This window comes from Cibotium barometz, chromosome 59, assembly GCF_041138505.1.
Source record: "Cibotium barometz isolate CiBa-2024 chromosome 59, ASM4113850v1, whole genome shotgun sequence".
Taxonomy (NCBI): Eukaryota; Viridiplantae; Streptophyta; class Polypodiopsida; order Cyatheales; family Cibotiaceae; genus Cibotium; species Cibotium barometz.
Genome location: NC_141104.1, coordinates 24,248,165 through 24,272,054, shown reverse-complemented (window position 1 = coordinate 24,272,054; position 23,890 = coordinate 24,248,165). Strand labels below are relative to the sequence as shown.

The window sequence follows — 23,890 nt, the reverse complement described above, 5'->3', positions numbered from 1 at the left end:
GTAGTATGTACTTCAATGACAACTACAAATATTCCGCCTATGATTGATCATGGAGTTATTATCCATGCCAACGCATAGTGGATTGAAAATTGATAAGCTGAATGTGAGTGCTCCTAACCTTAGAGGAGAAAGAATTATTATTAGGAATGCCATCACCAACTCTCCCTTAGGCAGATCATTGGATCGTTCAAGGTGACTTCAACATGGGGATACATGAAGGCATCATTCACGCGCTCTCTAAGAGTCTTTGTGAAGATATCCATGCACCCCCTCAATGTCCACCCATAGAGCGACCTCTTTGGTCTCTAAGAGTGGTTGTGAAGATATCTATGCACCCCCTTAATGTCCACCCATAGATGAGCTACCTCTTCGATCCAATGCCCATCAGCGAAGATGTTCTTTTAGAACATCTCTCTCAAGAGTCTTTGTGAAGATATGGGGCAATACTAGAATGAGATAAACTTCCTTGCAGCAGAGAGACTCAAACTGAGCAATGCATACACACTGATCCATACATGAGCATACCCCAAGTGTGAACTAATGATGAGACAATCTCATTGCATCGTGGAAATCTTAAGAGACTCCTAGAGTACATGTCAAGAGTGGTATTCCAAAATGAAACATCCTAAAAGGGCCCACGTTTGTGAATATCCTCTCATGAACTTCTCTACTATTAGCTAGCCCGCTTCTCTTACTGCTGAAGAATGGGAAGATATGGATGAGCTGGCAAGATCTACTATCATGTTGTTTGTGTCAGACTCATTACTTTTCAGCATTCGTGAAGAGAAGACAGCTTGGGGAATGTGGCAGAGATTGCAGGACTTGTATGCCCAACAAAGTGCCTCAAGCAAAGTGTATTGGTTGAAGAAACTCATAGGTCTTCAGATGAAGGAAGAGGCGTCTATGACAGCCCATCTAAATGAGTTTAATGGTATTGTCAGCCAGGTCATTAATCAAAAGTTGGCAATGGACGATGAGTTCAAAGCCACTTTTCTGTTATGCACTTTGCCAGAGAGTTGGGACATATTCAGGACAGCCACTAGCAATTCGTATGCTATGCTGTCATATGCAGATGTTGAGGGTGCTCTTCTTCAAGAAGAGATGAACAGGAAAAACAACTCTGTTGGAAAGTCCAATGCAATGAATGCACGTGGGAGATCCCAACAAAGGGGAAAAGGCATCCTGGATCGCTATTATGTTGATGATTGGGCACTTGATAGAGATGGCACTAGCTTCATTGCTCCAGGCACTTTAAAGTCATACCGTTGTCCTGTAATTTTGTGCATCAGAGATCTGGGGAGCCAGAACTCTCCTTCCCGAGTACGCATACATGAGTCTCTTTACTCAAATGCAGAGTTATCCGCAAGTGATGGATGTTTGGAGAGCTTGTGATGCTCATGACTCTAGGCAAAGAGTTGCTCTTGCCTTAGAGAGTGTCTGTAAATTTTATCACAGTGTGGCCCTAGCCAAGAGGCAACTGATATTGGATAGAGAGAGAGCCATCAAGAGTGGATTCTGCGCCTTGCAGAGGAAACTTAAGAAACACCAAGATGCCCAGTGAATCTCAAATGCATTATGCACCGTTAGGCTGAGTTGCAGGACTCTTTTGAGCAACGTGCAGAGTTTCGTTATCATGCACAGGGGTAATTCTGGATTCAAATGGCAGGGAGACGTAACAGACATTTCTTTGTTGCCCATGGCCTCCCGTAACAGGAAATTCATTAGACAGTTGGCAAGACTCGCAAGGAGTGCTCCACTCAGAGCCAGACATAGTCAGTAGGATTGCCTTTTTTACTGCCGCTTGTTATCTGCACAGACTCACGTCCCTACCTAGGCTTATTTCATATGACATGTGTGCATTATTTGATGGAGCGTTTTTGGTAGATGAGCTTAGACATGTGATTCAAGCATTACAACATTGTAAATGTCTTTGGGATGAAGGCCTCTCTCCTACGTTTTTCTTGAGTTTTTGGGATGACGTGGTCAGGTCATGATGGCACATCAGATACCAGGCCTAGAGTGGCTTGGGAAACTATTATCCTTCCCAAGCATGAAGGGGCATTGAACATCATTTATCCAAAGATCCAGTGGCAAAGCATAGCAGTGCAAAGCTATGATTTGAAAGTTGGTGGGGTTAGAGCATTCCTTCCTGGGTACTGAGCCCTGGAAGGATTTCATGTACCATATTCTTAGACGTGACCCTGAGAGCGGTGGTGACTGGAAGCACAGCACACGTTTTATATTCTTTGAGGCAGATTACCACCTCCCGTCCTCCCCAGTGGTTTCTTCCATTCTCCAAGCTTGTAGCAGTATGCGGATTTTTTTACATCGTAGACCCCCAAGCTCAGTAGATGAGGATAACATGCAGCCCATTATGTGGAACGACCTTATCAGAGACGATCTTGGCAGACCCTTGGGTGCAACAGGAGAGTGTGGAACCAGGGTATTTTTGTCTCTTCCACTCCTACAGGGCTTTTATGGCAGCATAGTGCCCCCGATTGGTTGAAATCTCCCTACCTTTTACTTTCAGATCTCCCTTTGTATGATTTTATGTTACGTAATAGAATTCGAATATAACTTGTTTTTGACACTTGATGCCCTGTGCTATATTGTTAATTTGTGCAGAGTCCAATTGACTTTATACAGCTATACATACACTTACAATGTCTTGATCAAAGGTGGGTTAGAATACCCTCAACAAGATAAATGCGAAGGCATGCACACTGCAGGCTCCCTCTCTGCAGCATTCCATTTCACCCCTGTGCAATTTTTATTGTGCAATATATAGAACTGGACAGAGCCTAGCTTGAAATGTTTTATTCTCTATCTACCCGAGTGCAACCTTGATAGCTTGTTTACGCTAGAATAATTATTTGCCAAAAGATACCTCCACTACAGGTTTTGCCACAACTTCATATACACGTTTTTGAGAAGCATGTTCTGTAAGAACTTCATCAAACTGAAATGTGTCGGAATCCCAGTTATTCTTCCGTAGCTTCAGTCTGTGGAGCTGCCAAGTGAGGTCAAAACTAATATTAGCAAGAGTACAGAGAGATAGAACAGAGAAAATGCATAAATGAATGAGATTTTTGAAGCAGAAGTATGATTTCAGGAACACTCTGTGACGAGTAATTTTCTGTAGCACATCCAATCACATGAATTATTACATAAGACACCTATAAACTACTACTTCTTTTGGTTAGAAATGAGACTTCTATTAAGTAGAAGACACCTATAAAGTTAACAGCTTGATCCAAATAAATTACAAACTTGCACATAACATTCTTTTCTAGCTTTTTCTGTGTACTTTATAGGTGTCTGCTATTAAGTAGAAGACACCTATAAAGTTAACAGCTTGATCCAAATAAATTACAAACTTGCACATAACATTCTTTTCTAGGTTTTTCTGTGTACTAAGAAATCAATTCATTATCACTCCTTGTATGGCTCGGTATATCCATTGTATTATTTATGGTCACATAGACCCTTGGGGTCTTCCATAGACGTTAATATAACCTGACCAGTATACTATGAGATCCGTGAGAGGTTTCACTGTCTGTTCCATGAGGGATTTGGCCACTCTCCAAGATCATTGACTTCTCGGACCAACGTTGCCTGGGGCTATTCTTGCTCAAGCTCCATAGACACAGGGACACTTTCTTGAGAGCGCTTTGGCCCCAACCACCCCAATCCCTCCCTCGCCAACCAACCATCACTAGCTTCTTCTGGACCCAAGACGAGGAGGAGGACACCCATACAATGGATCCTGTGGACCCACCTCTACCTGCTCTAAACCCACCTCGCCCAAGAGGAGTTACCTCAGACCAGCAGGCCTCCACATTCCAGCACGCCCCCTCACTTATCATAATGACTATATCTCTTTCGTTCCCCTGATACCTAAGACGTGGACACCCAACTATGTCAACCAAATGATAGCACCAAAAGTGATGTAAGCATCCCTTTCACATCCTTCCAAAGAGATGTGCTATCACCATTCAAGTCCTATGTGCTTCCTTGCACTCCCATAAGCAATGGTAGACTCTGAAGCCCCTACATATTTCAAGTATGCTGGGCTAATACCAAATGACCGACCTCCACTCACCAAACTCCATCTATGCCAATGACCAGAAGTGAGTGAGCACGTCGGTGATATGCAGATCACGCAAATGGTGTGAGAGCTCTATGGCCTACTTGAGAATAGCAACAAACACCGACTCCATGCTTCAATCCGTCCCCGATGTTGCACTCAAGGGGAAGGAGAAGATCACCGTGCCACTCTCTGGGGTGGAAGGCCTACAGTGATGTAAAACCACACACATACGAATGGGAGCCCCCGTCCCCTCGAAAATATCAACTAGGAAGGCATCGGAAGAAGAAGTAGTCAACAGGCTGCCCCAACACTTGCGCACGGGCAGCCCCGCCATGTGTGTGTGTGTTGGGGGGGTGGTCGAACCTGCTCGCCGAGACCTGCTCGCCTGTGTAACCTGCTCGCCGGGACCTGCTCGCCTGTGGACCTGCTCGCCGGGACCTGCTCGCCTGTGGACTTGCTCGCCGGGACCTGCTTGCCTGCGCACGTGTCTGAGAGAGAGTAGATTCTCCTTACGCTTTTCCTCTGGCTGCAGCTCTCACCTCTCACCTGTGTGTGTGTGTGTGTGTGTGTGTGTGTGGTGTGTGTACACACGCGTGTGGCGTCGCTGCTCGACTCTGATCGCCTGCGACTTACCTGTTTCTGATCTTTACCCGCCTGTTGGCCATCGCCTAAACCTGCTGCCGTTGAATGCTCTTGCTGCCGGCTGGCCTCCCCTGCCTTGCCTCTGATAGAAGGTTAATTAGTCGCCTCTTCTGGTTTTGCCCAGCCTCAGATCTTCTGTGTATGTGTGTGTTGTCATCTTCAGTTGCCCTCTGCCTCTTCGTCCCTGCTCTGTGTGTGTGTGTGTGTGCAGTTCTGGGGATTATAGAAAATTTAAGGTGTGCATAATGGAATCGCCTGAGCTGGCCATTTATAAGCGTCGGAAAGCAATGAACACCTCGAATTTGGATGCCATGTCTTTGATTAAGGAATGCCTGCATGAGGATTTCGAAGAAGCAAGATGTGCTTGGGAAGGACCTGCTCCAGCCCCACAGAAGTGCGTATTCCGGTGCAGGAGCTCATGGATCCGGTTGCGCAGTATGCATTGAATGCAGTGATTCTCTTTTTCCCGGGCAAGATGCCTAGTGCACAGGATGTGGGACAATGGGTTGATTTCTTGCTTAAGCGTCAAAGCAGTCCGGGGTGTTTATTTTGGAGCAAGAGGATTCTATGAGGTCTTGTTAGCAGACATGGAAGCTAGAGATGCTTTGTTGGAAATGTCTCCCCTCTTCTTCAATACGCAAATGACTCATGTTCTTCCCTGGGCTCTTACTAAAGATTATCAGAGCCTTATTCGACATAAGTGCCCGGTTTGGGTTGAAGTGGTGGATTTTCCTCGTACTTGGCGTCATTTTCTTCCTTTGTTGGCTGCTCAATTGGGCAAAGTGATTTGCCCCCCCAAGTTGGATGCCAATACAAATCGTTTTTGTATTCTATGGGACACTGATCTTCCTGCTCCTATGGGCATTACCGTTGATTCTGGGGACACAGTGGTCGGAAAGCGACCATTCAAGCTTAAATGGGGGAAATTTGCCAATTCCTGTTTTCGCTGTGGCAAATTTGGTCATATGCAATCTGAATGTTCTGAACCAAATCTACAACCCCCTCCTTCGGCTGTCCCTACCCCTCAGACTCCTCCTCCAGCGAAATCTTCCCCTGAGGCACAATCTAAAGGTGCTTCTGCATCCATATCAACAACTGGACTAAATAAAGGTAAAGGGAAGCAGTCTCAAATGCCAAGTGTTCCTGCTTCCCCGAACATCAAAGACAAGGGCAAAGAGAAGCTTCCTGCTATTCAGGCGTGGATAGTACCCAAGAAAACTGTCAAAGCACGTACTCTACCATCTTCTCGCAATTATGTGCCCCCCTTGAAGAATGTTGCTCAGCAAAAACTGCCTTGTAATGATAACTCTTCCTTGGCTCAGGCCTGGGATAAAGTTGTTCGATCCTATAAGGAAGTAGTTACAGGGGGCACCGCTTCAACGTCGGAAGGCCATCACTTGTTTCCTCCACATTCGAGTTTTGATTTGGCAGCTGATGTTTCTGCGACAGATGCGGATGTGCCCATGGGCACGAGTTCTTAAGCTTTCTGTTGGTTTTCTCGCCCACTGAATATACCATTTAAGATGCATAGTTCTATACATTGCATTTCATATAATGTGCGCGGATTATGCAATCAGGATAAATGGAGGCTAATCTGGCACTATGTACATACTTGCAAAGCAGATATTGTTGTTCTTCAAGAGCATAATCAGCATAATTTTGCCGGGCAAACTTCCTATTTTGCGGGATATTGGATAGCTTATGCAGGATCCGTTGGATACTCTGGAGTGCTGATGCTTGTTCGCCATGAATTATTTCCCATGTTGGTATTCAATGATCCAGCTGGCAGATGGATGATCGTTCAATGTATTATCAATGGGGAAGTTTTTGAGTTTGGTGGTGTGTATGCATACACAGCCTCTACTGACAGGGCTCGTTTGTGGCATGCCATCTCCTCTTATTGTTGGCGTTCTAATCCATTTCTTTGTGGCGATTTTAATAATGCTCCAAATCATGTGGATAATACTACTGGACATTCTCACATGCTTCATGTGGAACGACAAGCTTGGGATCTCTTTCAGCACACATGTAATGCCTTGGATTTGTGGCCTCTGTTGCAAGCCAATGATCCAGGATTCACATTTCAACATAACGCTCGATCAATGTATCGTGCTCGTCTGGACCGATGGTATCTCTTTCAGATGCAACAGTATGATGATTTTGTATGTGATATGTGGATTGATTACTCCTTGTGTCTCTCGGATCATGCTCCGATATGCTTGAAAATACAATTCGGTTCATGTTCTGCCAATGATTCATTAACTAGAAAGAGACTTCTGCATGTCAATAATGCTTATCTTAAGCATGAGGTTTTTCGCAATCTGATTGTGGATATTATTTCGCCATTGATCTCTCAAATGCATGTTGATATGGACACAACATGGTTTCGTTTTGTTATGCGGGTTCAATGTGTGATCCAGGATTATGGCAGACACTATTTATCGCATTTCAGAGAGCAAGTTCAACAGGCCAAAGGCACTTGTCAAAGTTTGATGCATCTGGCTAACACTTCATCTCTCACTGAAATCCAGATGACAGAGTTGCTTTCTGCTCGTGCTTTGTTGCATCGTAATGATGAGAGAAAATTGGCAAAGTGGCAGACTAGAGCTCGCCAAAAAGCTATTGCGGATAAAGGATGCACTTCTAAACAATTCTTTCGTCATTTACATCTTTCTAGGCAGTCTCAAACTATTAAGAGGATTAAACTCCCGACTGGTGATTGGACTACCTCTCGTGTGGGGCTTGCACGGGCCATGGAATCTCATTATGGCAAGATTTTTGAGGCCTCCTCTCTCACGCAGGAAGGTCGAGAGGCTCGTCGCTTGTTTTTATCTCAAGTTGCACCGATTTTATCGGCACACCAGGCTCAACTTTTGGAAGCCGCCTTCACGGAGACAGAATTGTATGCCAGTTTGTGTGATTTGGGCCGTTGGAAATCTCCCGGTTGGGATGGCCTTACTGTAGAATTTTTCTTGTCGTTCTGGCACTACCTGGATCAGCCACTATTGTTAATGATAAACAGGGCATGGGAGCAACAGGTTTTGCCTTCATCTTGGAAAGAAGGCTTGCTCAAGTTGATTCCAAAGCAAGCACTTTGTGAAGAGTTCTCGCAATGGAGGCCGATTACGCTCATGCCTGTGGTTTATAAATTGCTGGCTAAAATGCTTGTCAATAGACTTAAAGGGTTTTTGCATGATGGTTTGCATCCATCTCAGTATGGCTTCATTCCACGAAGGCAAATTACTGATAATCTAGCAAATGTCATCATTGGCATGGAGTATGCGAAATACACTCGACAAGATGTATTGGTCATGCAGGTTGACATTGAAAAGGCATTTGACACTGTTCTTTGGGATTACATTGCAGATACCATGCTTCGGCTGGGATTTGGGCCTAAGCTATCCTCTGTGGTTTATTTCTTGTATGCTGACAGTACCTCTGCCGGTTTGTTGGATGGTTTTCTCACAGATCCTTGGCATTTGGGACGTTCAGTAAGGCAAGGTTGTCCTCTCAGTGCTTTGCTTTATGCGATTGCTACTCATCCCCTGCTTATGTATTTGGAATCTTTGACTTCGTCTGGAAGATTGCAGGGCTTGAAATTACCCTCTGGGAAACATTTTATTGCGCAAGCTTATGCAGATGATTCTCTCTTTATGCCTCGCAATCACCAAGATGATGTGGAACAAATTATGCACACTCTTCATTTGTTTGGATTGGCAGCAGGCCTCAAAGTGAATTTTCGTAAATCCAAACTATTGGCTCTGACTGAGTATGATTGGCATAAGCTGCTTTGGCCAGGCGAACTTGTTCCTCCGAACATTATAGTTCGTCATTTGGGTTATCCGCTGGGTTGGACTGTATCGGCTACACGGAAATTGGATTGGGTAGCCGAGCGCTTGCACTCCAAGTTACATTATTGGAAGTTGTCCACTTGGCCGCTTCATGTGCGTCTTAGAATTGTGCAATGCATTCTTGTAGCTTATGTGCAGTTTTATCTACCTTTGCTATATTGGTCTCAATCCCGCTTGAAGTCCCTTATGTCAAGTATATTGGCGCATTTCTGGCGCACTTCATCTCGTGGAAAGGGCCTCAGATTGTTATCCATGGACAAGTTATGCTCTCCTAAGCGCCTTGGAGGCCTGAATATTTTGGATTTGAGACGTCATGTTTTGGCTAGGAAAGCTATGCTTTTGCCGGTTTTGTTGGATCAGCAGCAACCCTGGACTCTCATGGTGTCCCATTTGTGTCGGCATATTGTCACGCCATTCTATGGTCATTGGCAACCCACATACTGGGATCTTATATGTGGAAAACTTGAAGGACACATTCCGGGATGTCCTTTCACTTCTTCTCTCATTATTGATTGGAAGGAAGTTACTTCACATATGACATGGCATGGTTCCCGATCTTTGATGGGCAATTCCCTGCGGCTAGAGAGTTTGCATTGGAGTCGTGTATTTTCTTCCACTTTGGTTGACCGTTCACCTCGTCAGGCATATTTTCTATCTCAAAAAGGAATTTGTCAGATACATCAGGTGGTGGATGACACTGGTCAGGTTCTTTCCTTCTCTGTTGCGGCGGATCGTTTTCAATTGGGATCCCATTATTCTCATCTTTGGACAGAAATTCAGCGGATGATTGCTGATATTTCTCCTTTACCTCGCTTGAATGTGGATTCCCGTCTATCTGATTGGAATCTTGGAACCACTGCTATGGAATGTATTTCAGCTGGGACAGTTTATGCCCTCTTGCAATCGGATGCATGGATAGTCAGACATGGTAATCAGCTATGGTCTCTCTCCAAATCTTCAATGTGGTGGAAACGTACATTGTTTCGCATTTGGAAAAGTCATCTGCCTCTTAAAGAACGCCTGTTCTTGTGGCGCTGTTTGGTTGGTGCTCTTCCTGTTGGTAGCTTGTTACATGCACGTCATATTGCGCCTTCACGTTGTGTCCGATGTAAAGCTACTGAGGAGACTGTCCCACATTTACTATGGGGTTGCGTATGCTCCAGATCGTTCATTCGCCAGGTCTCGACTGCTCTTCGCCTTCGTTTCCCTTCGGGCATTTTTCACAGATGCTTTTGGCTTTTTGGGGTGTTACAAGCATCACAGTCTCAGTTTGCAGTATTTTTCAGCTGGGTCCGATTCTGGGTCTTTTGGACCATATGGCATGTTCGGAACAACCTCATGTTCCAAGCCAATGACATTGTTCCCTTCCATTACTTCAAGTTCTCGCTTGGTCACGCGCTTCATTTTGCTTATGATGCTGGGGACATCACTCTTGATGCTTATAGGATTTACTTTGATTGCTTCTAGGTGGTGGAGCCTATAGTTACTCTTCTTTTTCTGGGTTTTCCTCGCTTATAGGTTTCCTACTTGTAAATAAAAAGTGTGATCTTTTTGGTGGGTTTTCCTCGTTTTGAGGTTTGCCACCTGTAATTAATGACATTAAGCTTTACAAAAAAAAAAGTGTGTTGGGGGGTGGGGGGGGGGGGGCTGCACCAAAGTGGCAGCGATAGTCATCTCTACTGGCTCTGTGAAACTATGGATCAAATGGCGGAGTGAACTAGCCGGCTGCCTCTACTTCGGGTCAGGCAGCAATCAGAGGGCGACGAGGTAAGGTGGAAGAAAAGAAAGGGGAGGGGAGATGAAGTCTGGGCCAATGTAGCAACGAAACGCATTTCAGACCATTTGAAATAGACTAAAACGTTTCAATCAGTGAAACACGTTTTTTATCCAACATGTTTTCCAAAAAAAAAGTCTTATCACATATTCGCCGACTTTACGTTTGTTTCAATGTACTTTCACAGCCACACACATTTCGAGTGATTCTGTGACCTGTCGCGACTCTCACTGCCGCCACCTGTGTATGATTCGCCAACTGAAGACTGCTATCCACCACTTCACCCAACTACTGGCGAGTCCGACTGTTGTGACCTGTCCACCCTGTTGTTCACGACTGCAGGCTGACGACTGTTGTGACCTGTCTACCCTCACGTTTCATAGCCGACTGCTCAATGCTGTGGGGCCGACTGCTATGACCTGTTCACCTTCACAACTGTTGGCCGACTACTATGACCTGTCTACCTTCACGAGTCACGACTACTGTCCAGACTCTAAGCCTGATGCCAAGTCTCAAGAGTCAAGGTAAGCCTAGGTGTTTTATGTTTCTATACTATTAACTATACAGGCTGCTCTAGCTTGTTGCCTGCAGCCTATATCAGGGTTTTTTTCCCACAACTAAAATGGGGATTTTATCCCATAACCTATGCAGGCAACAAGGTATTTCTCTTGCAACTTTGCAAGATGCCTCGCACACAAGATCCCTTGTGAAGTAATGTCACATGGGAGAGCAAGTATGTAGGCTCAAGCTCAGGAAAATGGAGGTGCAATTTTTGTGCAGAAGTGCATCTTGGCTGCATTACACGGTTGAAGGCACACTTCACACATACAAAGGGCCATGGGGTGGGACCTTGTAAGGTTGTACCAAGGCACATTTATGAAAGCCTTAAGGCTTGGAAGGCTAAGGAACTAGGCCTTCCTGTTGAGAAGATCGTGGATCTTGAGCATTTAAGAGAGCCTGCCATGACTGTGGAAGAGCAAGATTGTACAGGGTGACATGCAAAGTCAGCATCATGGGACTTTTATTGTTGGGGGTAGCTCTAGCTCACAACCTCAACGAGCAAAGAGGACAGCTTTACCTCTGTTGAAGAAAGGGCATGTGAACACAGGGTTTCAAAAGGCTGCCATGAAGGAGGCAACAAGGGAGATAACCAAGCTTTTTGTGCAGTGTGCATTGTCCTTCAATATTTTGCAGACTCCTCGATGGAGGACAACAATTAGAGCAATCTCACGCATAGGTTGAGTGGGATGGTCCCTCATATGAGGCCTTGCGTACTACAGAGCTTTGGAGAGAGAAGCTAGTAGTTGAGACAGAGATGGAGCCTCTTAAGGCTACTTTGCATGCAAAGATACTTGTTTATTCGTGCCATTGATGCCTCTGTGCAAGGATAGTGGTGATAGGGGAGTTCATCTTCAGGCATATACGCCAGGCTATACAAGAGATTGTCCCAGACAACATCGTGCAGGTGATAACTGAAATTGGCTCGAATTGTGTTTCCATGGGAAGAATGCTTGAAGAAGAGTTCCCCAAGATTGTATGGACACCTTGTGCTACACATAGCCTTGAATATTGACAGTCTTATTGTTATATGCACATTATGTGTGCATATACTAGGAGGCTAACCCACATTAGGCTTGTGAGCATGGGAACATGAGAACAAGCTCTTGTTGACCTCAACATTCAAAGACAAATCTCATTTTCTAAATTCACTAGAAGTTATAGTGTGGTCATTCTCTAGATAAACTTCTTTTATCTATAGCCTGCATGTTTTGATGAGGGTAATCTCGTCGGCATTTTCACTTATTGAAATCTCTTTCTTTAGAGTTCAAACAAGTTTATCTTGTTGTGTTCGGATTAAGGAAATTTGTATTTTTCTTTTGTTGGCATTTCTTTCTCTAGTTCCGTACTTTAGGTGATTTATATAATCAACCTGATAGGTTTACAGATGAACATATGTGACTCATCGAGACGTCGATTACTCTCTATGTTAATATGGATAACTCGGGACGTCGATTATTCCATGTGCAGATGTGGGTATGTCGAGGCGCCGATGAATCCTTGGTTTCTGCTGTTATAATGCCATGTTTTCCTACTTTATTCCGAATGGTTCACGAGGAAGTTACTTTGAATGTGAATTGCTCTGATCATCCGTATTCTGATGGGCAAACAGAGTGTATGAATCAGATTGTAGAGAGTATGCTTCGTACATATGTCTCTGGAAAACTGGGAAAAATATCTTCCAATGATGGAATTTGCCTATAATAGTTTTAAACATACAACTATTGGTTTTAGTCCGTTCATGCTTATGTATGGGTATCAACCCAGGGCACCTATTGATGTCGGTCTTAAGGACATCGAGCTTGATGCATCGAGAGATTTCTTGCGAGATATGTAGGAAATACTGACCGAAGCTCGGGATTCTATCAAGAGTGCTCAGGATAGAGTACGATTTTATACTGATCGGGGACGCTCATCTCGGACATTGAAAACAAGAACGTTGGTTTAGTTTAATATTCCTAAAGATTCTCAAACTTTGTCAATGGAAAAATGCTCGAATATATCTCCTAGATATTGTGATCCATTTTCGAGTTATACATCGGATTGGCATGGTTGCGTTTGAACTTAAAACTACCTCCACATTAGTTCATCCAGTCTTTCATATCAATAGATTGAAAGGGAAACTGGGAGGTGAGGATAACACAGTTACTCCTCAAGAACTCGTTGAAGTCGAAGATTTATCCTATGTTCCACATGAACTTGATAAGGTACTTCAATTTAGGGAAAGGAAACTTTGTAGTTGACTAATCCTAGAGGTTAAATTTAGGTGGAAAGATAGGGAAATAGAGGATTTGACTTGGGAGTCGGTTGATATTGTTCAGTGCAGTTCTTCGTCTTTTCATTGCAAGAGTGCAATGTTTTGAGAGAGGGGAAGTATGCTATATGCACATTATGTGTGCATATACTAGGAGACTAACCCACATTAGGCTTGTGAGCATGGGAGCATGGGAACAAGCTCTAGTGGAGCATGGGTTAGGACTAACCTTAAGGGTTAAAGTTAGGGTTAGGCATCCAAGGGTCACACATGGAAAATGGAAAGTCAAGAGTCACTTGAGGGCCCTCCTATATAATAGGGGCATGGAACACACTCAAGGGAGGCTTGAGGGCTTGAGGCTTGGTTATGTTATACTCTCTTGTGTAGAGGATTATATCTACTCACTTACCATTTCACACTTTAGCCACATGCTATTGGATTGGAGTCTTGGGCTGGTCGGGTGGTTGAGTTTATGCGTGATTTATGCATGTTTATGCATGTTTATGCATAACAATTATCTAGAGAGATCTTAGGGTTTTAACACTTATACTTCTATTCAATGATGAATGGTGTTGATTTTTATTTGAAGAGACACATTGTCATAAGAGTTCTCTCACAAGACTGTAGTTCAAGACCTTGTGACAGAAACTGGAGTACATGGGTACTTTTCCACACCAAGAAGAGAAATAGACTCTCAACTGCACAGTTGGAGAGGCTTGTGTTTTGTCATTGCAACTTGCGATTGATAGAGCAAAAAGGCAACCCCATCGAGCCTCGCCAAGTCAATCCACAAGGAGATCCCCGACATCCCCCAAGAGGAGAGAGATATCTATTTCATGTTGTATGAGGAGATTACCATTACATCTCATGGTACACAATCCCAAGAACTTGCTAGTACCAGTGCGACACCAACAAATCATGAGGATGAGGCATTTAAGTCCTCCGATGAGGCATTTGAGGAGGACTCAGCCAATGATACTAGTAGTGAGAGTGAGTATGAGCGTGATGGAGAGGATGATGAGGATGATGGACAGGAGGATGAGCCTTGAGTCATTTATCAATGTACTTTTTTTTGGATTTGGTGGATTGTGGGACATTGTGTGATTGTCATGACTCTTGGGAGTCATCATGATTTATCTTTATTATGATGTTTTTAATCATTGTGTTAAGTGAGCCCATTTTATCCTCTGTCATCCCAACAAAATGAAAAAGTACTGAACAAAAAAGCTAAATCTGGGTGTGCAGGGGATGGAGCTCTACTACTAGAAGAATGCAAAGCTATATGCATGGAGTATACAATCATGATATGCAACCTAGCTAGCTCCATCCTGTACCATACTGGGGATATAAAATGGTATACATCAGTGAAGGGGGTGTCCACAGCTCCCTGAAGAACATGCCTGGGTGTGCTCTGAAGCGAGCCAGTCGCTCTGCACCCTCTCTGTGAAACTGAGCTCTGATGTCTGTCATCTCTCTCTGGTATAGACGTGGTGTCCGAAAGCCAAGTGTCCTCTGTCTCCTGCGAGCTCTAAGTGTCTCTGCTCTCTGGAGAGTAATTCCCTGCCGTGTAGGGGCTGGGAGTGGGATGGATCTCTGAAAAAATGTAGTAATCTGTGTCTGTCATCCCCCCTCTGGAGCTGTCTGAGCCTGTAATAATGTCTCTCTGTGGCGCTGTATATCTAGAATGAATCTCCCCAGTATGCGTTGGTCTGCTGCCTCAAAGATCTGGCGTAGGGAATGTGGCTCTCTGAATAAAATGGGATATCTCTCTCTGATGGCTGTATATGCTCTGCATCTGCATACATAATGCTCCTCACTCTCCACCTCCTCTCTGCACAATCTGCATACCCTCTCCTCTCGGGGGATCCGTGCTGCTCTGCCAGTCTCAATCTCCAATCGGTGTGATGAAACTCTGAGCTGACCAATAGCCACTCGGGAGCCGTGTGGTAAAAAGCCCTCCATGTATCTAGGCCTCTCTATAAATCCATCATCAGTGATACTCATGAAGTGATCTCTGTAGTATAGCATCTTCGGTGGAAGAGGCTGTGTAGGCGATATCCATGTCTCTCGTGTATAGAGCTGCCATAGATCCTGTCTCAATACTGTGTTCCTCTCACTATGAGAGAGACGGATATGTGGTGCATCCCTGTCATACTGGAATGGTGGTAGATGATCCATGTCTAGGCCATGCTGTGAGAACCAATGTGTAACCTGTGCATACCATGAGTCTCTGTCTCCTGCCTCAACCAGCTGTCTAGATGCCTCAAAAGCTCTGTATGACAATCTGTCCTGTGGCATCTCTCTGAATCTATCTAGCAGGCATATAGTCTGAAATATGGTCTCTACCATCATAGGAGGCGCATCAAACTCTGCTCGAATAATGTCATGAGGTACTGACGGTTTGCTGCGTATCATGCGTGCCATCATGAGGGCCTGTGGTCTCTCTATCTGTGTCCACCAATGGATAGCAAGGCCTGGCGCCCATACCGCTGCTCCATACATCAATGCCGGTGTGACTAATGTGTCAAATAGCCACCCCTTCGTCCGGGGCTCTTGAAAATGCGCCTGGTGGCACTGTCTCTCTAGCATAGCCAATGCTGCATATCCCCGTGTCAATCTAGCTCTGGCTGCTGAACCCATGGTGAAGCATGTGGTTGCTGTAGAGAAGGTAACCCCTAGGTACACGTATGATATCACCACCTCCACCTGGCATCCTGCAAGAGTGAATGTCAGCTGACTCCTGCCCTGTCTCGATGTATGAAAGACCATAACCTTGGTTTTCCCAAGGTTCACAGTAAGACCCCTCTGTGCGCAGAAATCCTCGAGTGCATGTAGATGCTGCTATAGACCACCTGGAGACTCAGACACTAATACAATATCATCAGCATAGAGCATAATATGTCCTGAGGTACCTGCTAAATCAACTCCATCTCCGACTCCCCGTGTAATGAAGTCAGCCACCTCATCAATGTATAACCCAAATAGCGTGGGGGAAAGTGGGCATGGTCAGTGGTAGAGAAAGCTCTCCTGAAGCCTGCCTGCCCTGATGAGCGTAAACCTGCTCGCTCAGCATATAAGCTAAGCTCTTGCTCCAGCACTGCACCATAGAGTTTGGCCAGCACGTGGCCAACCATAACCGTCCTGTAGTTGCTCGGATCGAGCATATCCCCTGTTTTGTGAATCGGCACAATGGTGTGCATTGTCCACTCCGCAGGCAAACCCTCTGCTAGTGCCCTGTTAAACAGGTGTGCAAGAAAAGGAGCTAAAGAATCTACTGCATATATGAGATGCTCACCCTGCAGGCCCATATTGTCGGCGGCCCGTCCATGCTGTAGGCGGCGGATAGCTTCCTGTACCATCGAGTGGGTAAAGAAGCTAGCTGTGGTAGGTCGGGGCTCCTGTGGCTGAGGTATAGGTGGCTGCTGTGGGGCATGGTATAGGCCCTCTGCATATGTGTGCCATGTCTGTGGGTCTGCAAGAGGTGTCGGGGTCCGGGGCTCTCTGAAGTGCCGCCATGAGACAGGGCTATCTCTACTCATGAAGAAATGAAAGATCTCTAGCTCCTGTATCTCTGCGAAGGCCCGCCTTTTGCAGCGAGTAAGTCTCCTGATCTCTCTCCTCGACTCCTGCTCTGTGATGGCTCCCAAGGCTCTCTGTATGCGAAGCCGTGAGTATAGGGCTCTGCACTCGTTATCATACCATCTGTTCTGGGGCATAGTCCCACGTCTCGCAGGCTCTCCTGAGTGTACACGATGTGGGAAGCTCTGTAATGCAGCCGTGTGTAGGAGTGATGCCAGCTGGGCTGTAATGGTATCCATAGGTGCCAGGGGATCCATGAGTAGGAGCCCATCCTCTACTCTGCCAGTGTATATGTCTGCCATGTCATGTGTGAAGTAGATGGTAGTGTGTGGCGTCGGTATGTGGGGGGCTGGTGATACTGGTGATCCGGCTAGTGAAAATGCCAAGTATGTATGATCTGCCCCAATAGGACGAGGTGGAATGGAGACCCCATAATGTAGTCTACCACCGTGCCTCCGGTCCGTGTATGACCCCCATGTGGGAAGCATGTCAGCCCTCCTGATCCCGGCCACTGTAGCATCCCGTTATAAATAACGAGACAATGCCTGGCTCCCAACTCTAGTAAGTGGTCCCCATAATGTCCTCTGTCTGGTCCAGTGTCCTCTGATGCCCGACTAGCCCCTATCTCCTCTGGATCCACAGGGTGGAGGATCCCCATGTCATCATAGTCATACACCTCACACTGTCTGCTCTGTGTGTGGGCATTGAAGTCGCCCGTAAGAAATACTTCCCCTAGTGTAGAATAATGCAGACAAGTGTATGGCGAGGCTCCTCTCTCCTCACCCTGTGGCATGTCCTCTGTAATGACATAGGAGGATCCTGATGGAGAAAAAAAACATAGAGCTATGTATATAACCCTGTCCTGTGAGAGCTGTAAGCTGATCCACATGTATCTGGCCTCTGGATCCTGTGCTACCACTCTCAGTCTCCCCTGTAGCTCCCGTCTGAATAGGACTGCTACTCCCCCCGACCCTCTCGAGGTACCCTGGCGTGTGGTCCTCCTGTATGCTGACTCCCACTGGAATCCCTCTACTCGAGGTAGCCCTCTCTCTGGGCTCTGATGTGTCTCTGTCAGAAGTATGATGTCTCTCCCCACCATAACATGCTCGAGTCGTCCAGGCTGCACCCATAGTGAACCATTACAGTTCCATACTGCCATGTGTATCTCTGTCAGTGGCCTGGTCTGTGTCCCATAGGCCCCAAACCGCTAATCCATGGGCCGACCATCTCGATAGAAGGGCTTCTTGCCTTCTCTCCTCGCGTGTAAGACTCGTGGCATGCAAGTTCTCCTATGCTCAAGCTGCATCCTCGTGAGATCATCATCCAAGAAAATAGGAGCCCCCTCTAACCGTAGAATGACCCTCTTCCTCATGAAGGTGACCCTCTCCGTCTCTCCTGCAAACTGTAGGATGAGGGCTCGCTTGCGTGTTGAGTCTTTCCCGGCTCTCCATGCTTTGGTGAAGGGGAGAGGGTGCTCTTCCTTGTAGCCGAGCTTCATGCATAGAAGCTGTCCATCTTTCTCGGGAGTGGAGTCGGGTGTCTCGGCTATACCTGTGACTCGAATGTTGAGGCGGCAGGCATGCCTCATCTTCTCCTCCTCAATGGTGGTGTGAATGATTTGGTGTTTTTCCCTTTGAGTCTCCTCCCGCACTTCTTTACGGATGTTCTTTTTCACCACCTCGACCCATCCTGATTGCTTGGCTTCGAGCTTTCCCTCCATGTCCTTTGTGATCTCCTTGGAGATCTCTTCTTTGATGGCCGTGAGAGTGTTGTCATTGATCTCCCCTTCTTCCTTCTCAGTATTCTTGATGGCTACAATTTCCACTTTCAATGCACTCACCTCCTCCTTGAGTGCCGTGTTCTCTTGTTCGAGGTTCGTGACCCGTGCTTCGAGAGCTATGATGTGCCGGTGTAGTTTGTTTTCCACCTCATTGAGGTTGGAATCGGATGTCTTCTTGTTCTCCTTGATTAGTGCCTTCATTGCCATCTCGAGGGCCTCGAGTTTCTCTTGGAGACTCGGGGCCATTCCTCCAGATCACTCTACAGTCCTTCCCACAGGCAGGGAGGAGAGAGAGAGAGAGAGAGAGAGTTATGTTGCTGCCTTGGGGGCCTGAGCACAGGTGGGTAGGGAAAGGGGGCGAACAAGAGCACGGGTGGGTGGGGAAAGGGGGCGAACAGTGCTGGGAGAGGCGAAATGAAAGGGGGGCGAACAGTGAAATGGCGAAATGGGCAGGAGGGGGGGCGCCGGCGCACAGTGCTGGGAGAGGCGAAATGAAAGGGGGGCGAACAGCGAATGGCAAACAGTGAAATGGCGAAATGGGCAGGAGGGGGGAGGAGAGAAGGGGTGTGGTCATGGAGGGAGGGGGAGGGGAGGTGGAAAGGGTTTGCCTGTGAGGAGGGGGGGGGGGGTGGTTCAATGGCGGGTCCCCTGAGGGTACTGGGGGGCCGCTAAGATAAATACTCATAACGGTTCTCTGACAAAACCGTATCCTCTTGTGTCCTGCCCTTGCGTGCCTACGGCACCACTCTGCTCTAGAAGTCAGCAAAAGTCCCATCTCCTGCTACCAGCAAATGAAGCATTGGCTTGGGAGGCCGAAGTACTCCAACTCTCTGCTGAATAGGATCTCCTTTGAGGCAAGGAAGCAATATGGCATAAGGGGCTGACTCCATAGAGGCTATGCAAATACGAAGGATGGAATCCAAGCCGTCCGAGCTAGAACCGAAGCACCTGTGGGAGGGGGGGTTCCATCACTCTCCCAATAACACCACCTATCACTGGGAGGAGAGGAAGGTATTCCTTACTAAGACCAAGAAAGCAAACTGTCACGGGAAAGCCTGAGACACCAGCCAGAGGGTCGAACGCAGGGTCGAAGCTGTGTTGCCACCTTGCAAAGAAGGCATGGGCTGTACATAGTGCAACAGGGCTCAACTGCATGACTTTGTCCGATGCGCACGTGAATTAAACTCAACCTCGTTGTAACCAGGCCCCAAGGGATGAATATCAATGATCTTTCCAAGCTCGCGAAGAAGGCTTGCCTATAACAGATCCCTAAGTTGTCCACGTGTCGAGCGACTACCGACCACAATCTTGCAAACCAAGGTGGAGGCCTCCATAGATGCGAATATCAAAGCGAGGAGCTCGAGGTCAGCTTTTGAGAAAGAAAGGCAACGAACGGCGACCTCAATTTGGGGATGATAGAGCAGATGCCATGGAACCTTCTTGGAGGTTTGAAGACCAAAAGTTGCCGAATCTTGCCTAAAAGAGAAAACTACCCAAAAGCTGACAGCACCTAACCAGGGAGACGAAGAAGAGGATAGGGAGGGGCAGACGGAAGGGGGGAAGCGAAAGGTTGGAGAGACGGAAACGCACAACGAAAGGGGGGGACTGGGTGGCGCCCAGGTGGAGAAGAAAGAGGAAGAGGAGGAGGAGGAGGTGCAATGGAGGGGACTAGGAGCGGCACACAATCTAGACTCTAGTAGGGAGGCAAAGGAGAGCTGGCAGTGAGAAGAGGAAGGGGTAGAGGCAAAGAAATGGTGGGGGGTTGAGGCGAAGGAGTGAGGCGAAGCGGAAGGGGAAGGCGAGGAATGAGACGAGTGCATGCGGGCAACGGGGACAGTAGCGCGATGGAAGGAGGAAGCGGAGATGAGGGTTGGGGATGCGGAAGTGATGGCGAAGGTGAGGGAAGGACAAGGGGGTGATGGCACGGGCAATAGATGCGCAACAGGGGGGGAAGCCCCAAACCACCACTCAAAGATGGTTTTAGCCCATTGTCCTAAGTCGATGACTTTCAAGACTAGCGTTGTTTGGGACTATACCTAATGGAGCTATGCAAACATCCATAGCACCTATATAGGGAGGTCCAAACCAAGGAATAGGACACTTCACAGCCACCCATCACTAGTTTCTTTCATACGGTCCTAGATGGAGACACTCGCTGACGACCTCGAGAGTTCCTAAGTCAAATTCCCTCACTAGATGGACCAGGGAATAGGACACTTCACAGCCACCCATCACTAGTTTCTTTCATACGGTCCTAGATGGAGACACTCGTCGCTGACGACCTCGAGAGTTCCTGAGTCAAATTCCCTCACCAGATGGACTGAGCAACACATACTCCGAGTACCAGATATACCCAAACCACCATGCCTTCCAATTACATTGGAGAGAGCACTTCAGTTACAGCATGCCAGACATCCAAGGCCTACTAAACGCATAGCTATTTCTCGTACCAGTACGAATCGGTTCGTACCATACGACTCGTACGGTATCGTGCAGTATGATAAGACCGTTGGCGCCAGCGTTCTGCCGTTTTGTGACCGTTTTTTTTGCTTGGCTATAGCCTCTCTTCAGCACCTCCTTTAGAGTGCCCTCCCCCCAAGCTTCCCTCGCATTCAACCTTGAGCCTTGAGCTTTGATTCTTGAAGCTCTAGCCATTGCCATATGTAGAGCGACACGCCCACAACCACAAGGATCGCGTCCACGACTCCCTCACCATCGGCAGATTCGAGCCATCATTGCCCGCCACCGGAGGAGTTTACCGTGACGATTCAACAGTTCAGCTTTCAGCTCTTAGCTCTCTTACAATGTTACTATTTTCGTTCTTTCTTTCAGATTTGTTATGATGAGACATCATCATCATCAATTGTACCTTGTTTTGGTCTCATGGGACATTTCGGCCTTTAGGAGACGTTAATATATCTTTCTTTCTTTCTCTCTCTTTCTCTCTCTCTCTCTCAACCCTAAACCCTAAACCGACATAGTGGATCTTGTGGACCCTCCACGAGCTGCTCTGGACCTACCTTGCTCGAGAGGAGTTACCTCAGACCGAGCCTTTGCACTCCAGCGTGCTCGACGCCCTCGGGCCCCCCGTCGGCCACGATCACCTCATCAACTCCAAATCCAAGACATGCTCCACTACCATCAAGCTACCTTTCCACGTGACATACCCGACCATACTCATTAGCCCCATGCTTGATATTTTGGAGAGTGGTATACCATCTACTCGCAGTTGATGTTGCTCTCATGTTTCTATGTTCTTAGTATTCCATGGACAGTTTTGTATCACCCCAGTGAGATAGCTATGTTTATGTTTTCTTTCTGTTTTATTTTCCATTCCATGATGAGATATGCCATGGACATTATTGTATCACTTTAGTCTCATAGGCCCATTGGGTCTTTAGTAGACGCTTAATATATCTTTCTTTCTTTCTCTCTCAATTTCATTTGGTTGTTCTCTTTGATGAGACACCAACTTCAAATGTACTCTCAATTTTGGTCTCATAGGATCATTTCATTTCTCTCAAGTCTCAACTAACAAGCATATCTCTCTCTCTCTCTCTCTCTCTCTCTCTCTCTCTCTCTCTCTCTCTCTCTCTCTCTCTCTCTCTCTCTCTCTCTCTCTCTCTCTCTCTCTCTCTCTCTTCGCCTGCATCTCTTCGCTCTCTTCGCCTCTCCCTTCCCCACCCGCTTGCATCTTTCTCTCTCTTCGCCTACATCTCTTCGCTCTCTCTTCTCTCTCCCTTCAGATGTACTCTCAGTTTTGGTCTCTTAGGCCACTATGGCCTCTTAGAGACGTTAATATATCATTTCATTTCTTCGCCTGCATCTCTTCGCCTGAAGTCAAAGCCCTCGACTCTCTCTCTCTCTCCTCGCCCCCTTTCCCCACCCGCCCTTGCTCATCTCTCTCTTCGCAGCCCTCACAGCAAACCGTCAGTACCTCATGACATTATCCGAGCAGACTTTGTTGCGCCTCCTATGATGGTAGAGGCCATATTCAGACTATATGCCTGCTAGACAGATTCAGAGAGATGCCACAGGACAGATTGTCATAAAGAGCTTTTGAGGCATCTAGACAGCTGGCTGAGGCAGGAGACAGAAGATCATGGTATGCACAGGTCACACATTGGTTCTCACAGCATGGCCTAGACATGGATCATCTACCACCATTCCAGTATGACGGGGATGCACCACATATCCGTCTCTCTCATAGTGAGAGGAATAGAGTATTGAGACAAGACCTATGGCAGCTCTATACACGAGAGACATGGATATCGCCTACACAGCCTCTTCCACCGAAGATGCTATACTACAGAGATCACTTCATGAGTATCACTGATGATGGATTTATAGAGAGGCCTAGATACATGGAGGGCTTTTTACCACACAGCTCCCGAGTGGCTATTGGTCAGCTTAGAGTTTCATCACATCGATTGGAGATCGAGACTGGCAGAGCAGCACGGATCCCGCGAGAGGAGAGGGTATGCAGATTGTGCAGAGAGGAGGTGGAGAGTGAGGAGCATTATGTATGCAGATGCAGAGCATATACAGCCATCAGAGAGAGATATTCCATTTTATTCAGAGAGCCACATTCCCTACGCCAGATCTTTGAGGCAGCAGACCAGCGCATACTGGGGAGATTCATTCTAGACATACAGCGTCACAGAGAGACATCATTACAGGCTCAGACAGCTCCAAAGGGGGGACGACAGACACAAATTACTACATTTTTTCAGAGATCCATCCCACTCCCAACCCCTACACGTTAGGGAATTACTCTCCAGAGAGCAGAGACACTCAGAGCCCACAGGAGATAGAGGACATCTGGCTTTCGGACACCACGCCTATACCAGAGAGAGATGACAGAGATCAGAGCTCAGTTTCACAGAGAGGGTGTGGAGCGACTGGCTCGCTTCAAAGCAGACCCAGGCATGTTCCTCAGGGAGCTGTGGACACCCCCTTCATTGATGTATACCATTTTTTTCAAGAGCCCCAGACGAAGGGGTGGCTATTTGACACATTAGTCACACCGGCACTAATGTATGGAGCAGCGGTATGGGCACCAAGCCTTGCTACCCATTGGTGGACACAGATAGAGAGACCACAGGCCCTCATGATGGTACGCATGATACACAGCAAACCGTCAGTACCTCATGACATTATCCGAGCAGAGTTTGATGCGCCTCCTATGATGGTAGAGGCCATATTCCAGACTATATGCCTACTAGACAGATTCAGAGAGATGCCACACGACAGATTGTCATACAGAGCTTTTGAGGCATCTAGACAGCTGGCTGAGGCAGGAGACGGAGGATCATGGTATGCACAGGTCACACATTGGTTCTCACAGCAGGGCCTAGACATG

The 23,890-nt window shown here is 46.8% G+C and overlaps 2 protein-coding genes across 3 annotated transcripts in view; one reads left to right on the top strand and one right to left on the bottom strand.

Annotated features, from left to right (window-relative positions):
* The window catches only part of LOC147605634 (kinesin-like protein KIN-UB), a 177,457-nt gene that overhangs the window by 76,641 nt on the left and 76,926 nt on the right, over positions 1–23,890 (bottom strand). For both annotated transcript variants that reach the window (XM_086793395.1, XM_086793396.1), the window contains exon 3: positions 2,888–3,010. In XM_086793395.1, coding sequence (XP_086649521.1) covers positions 2,888–3,010 — 123 coding nt within the window. The remainder of the gene's footprint in view (positions 1–2,887; positions 3,011–23,890) is intronic.
* On the top strand, positions 5,081–9,214 carry LOC147605636 (uncharacterized). The gene has a single exon (XM_086793397.1). It carries the CDS (start codon positions 5,224–5,226, stop codon positions 6,211–6,213), a length of 990 nt encoding a protein of 329 aa, XP_086649523.1. The 5' UTR covers positions 5,081–5,223; the 3' UTR covers positions 6,214–9,214.

Excerpts from the sequence above, each read along its gene's own strand:
- LOC147605636 (XM_086793397.1), top strand. The coding sequence starts at position 5,224 with ATGTGGGACAATGGGTTGATTTCTTGCTTAAGCGTCAAAGCAGTCCGG.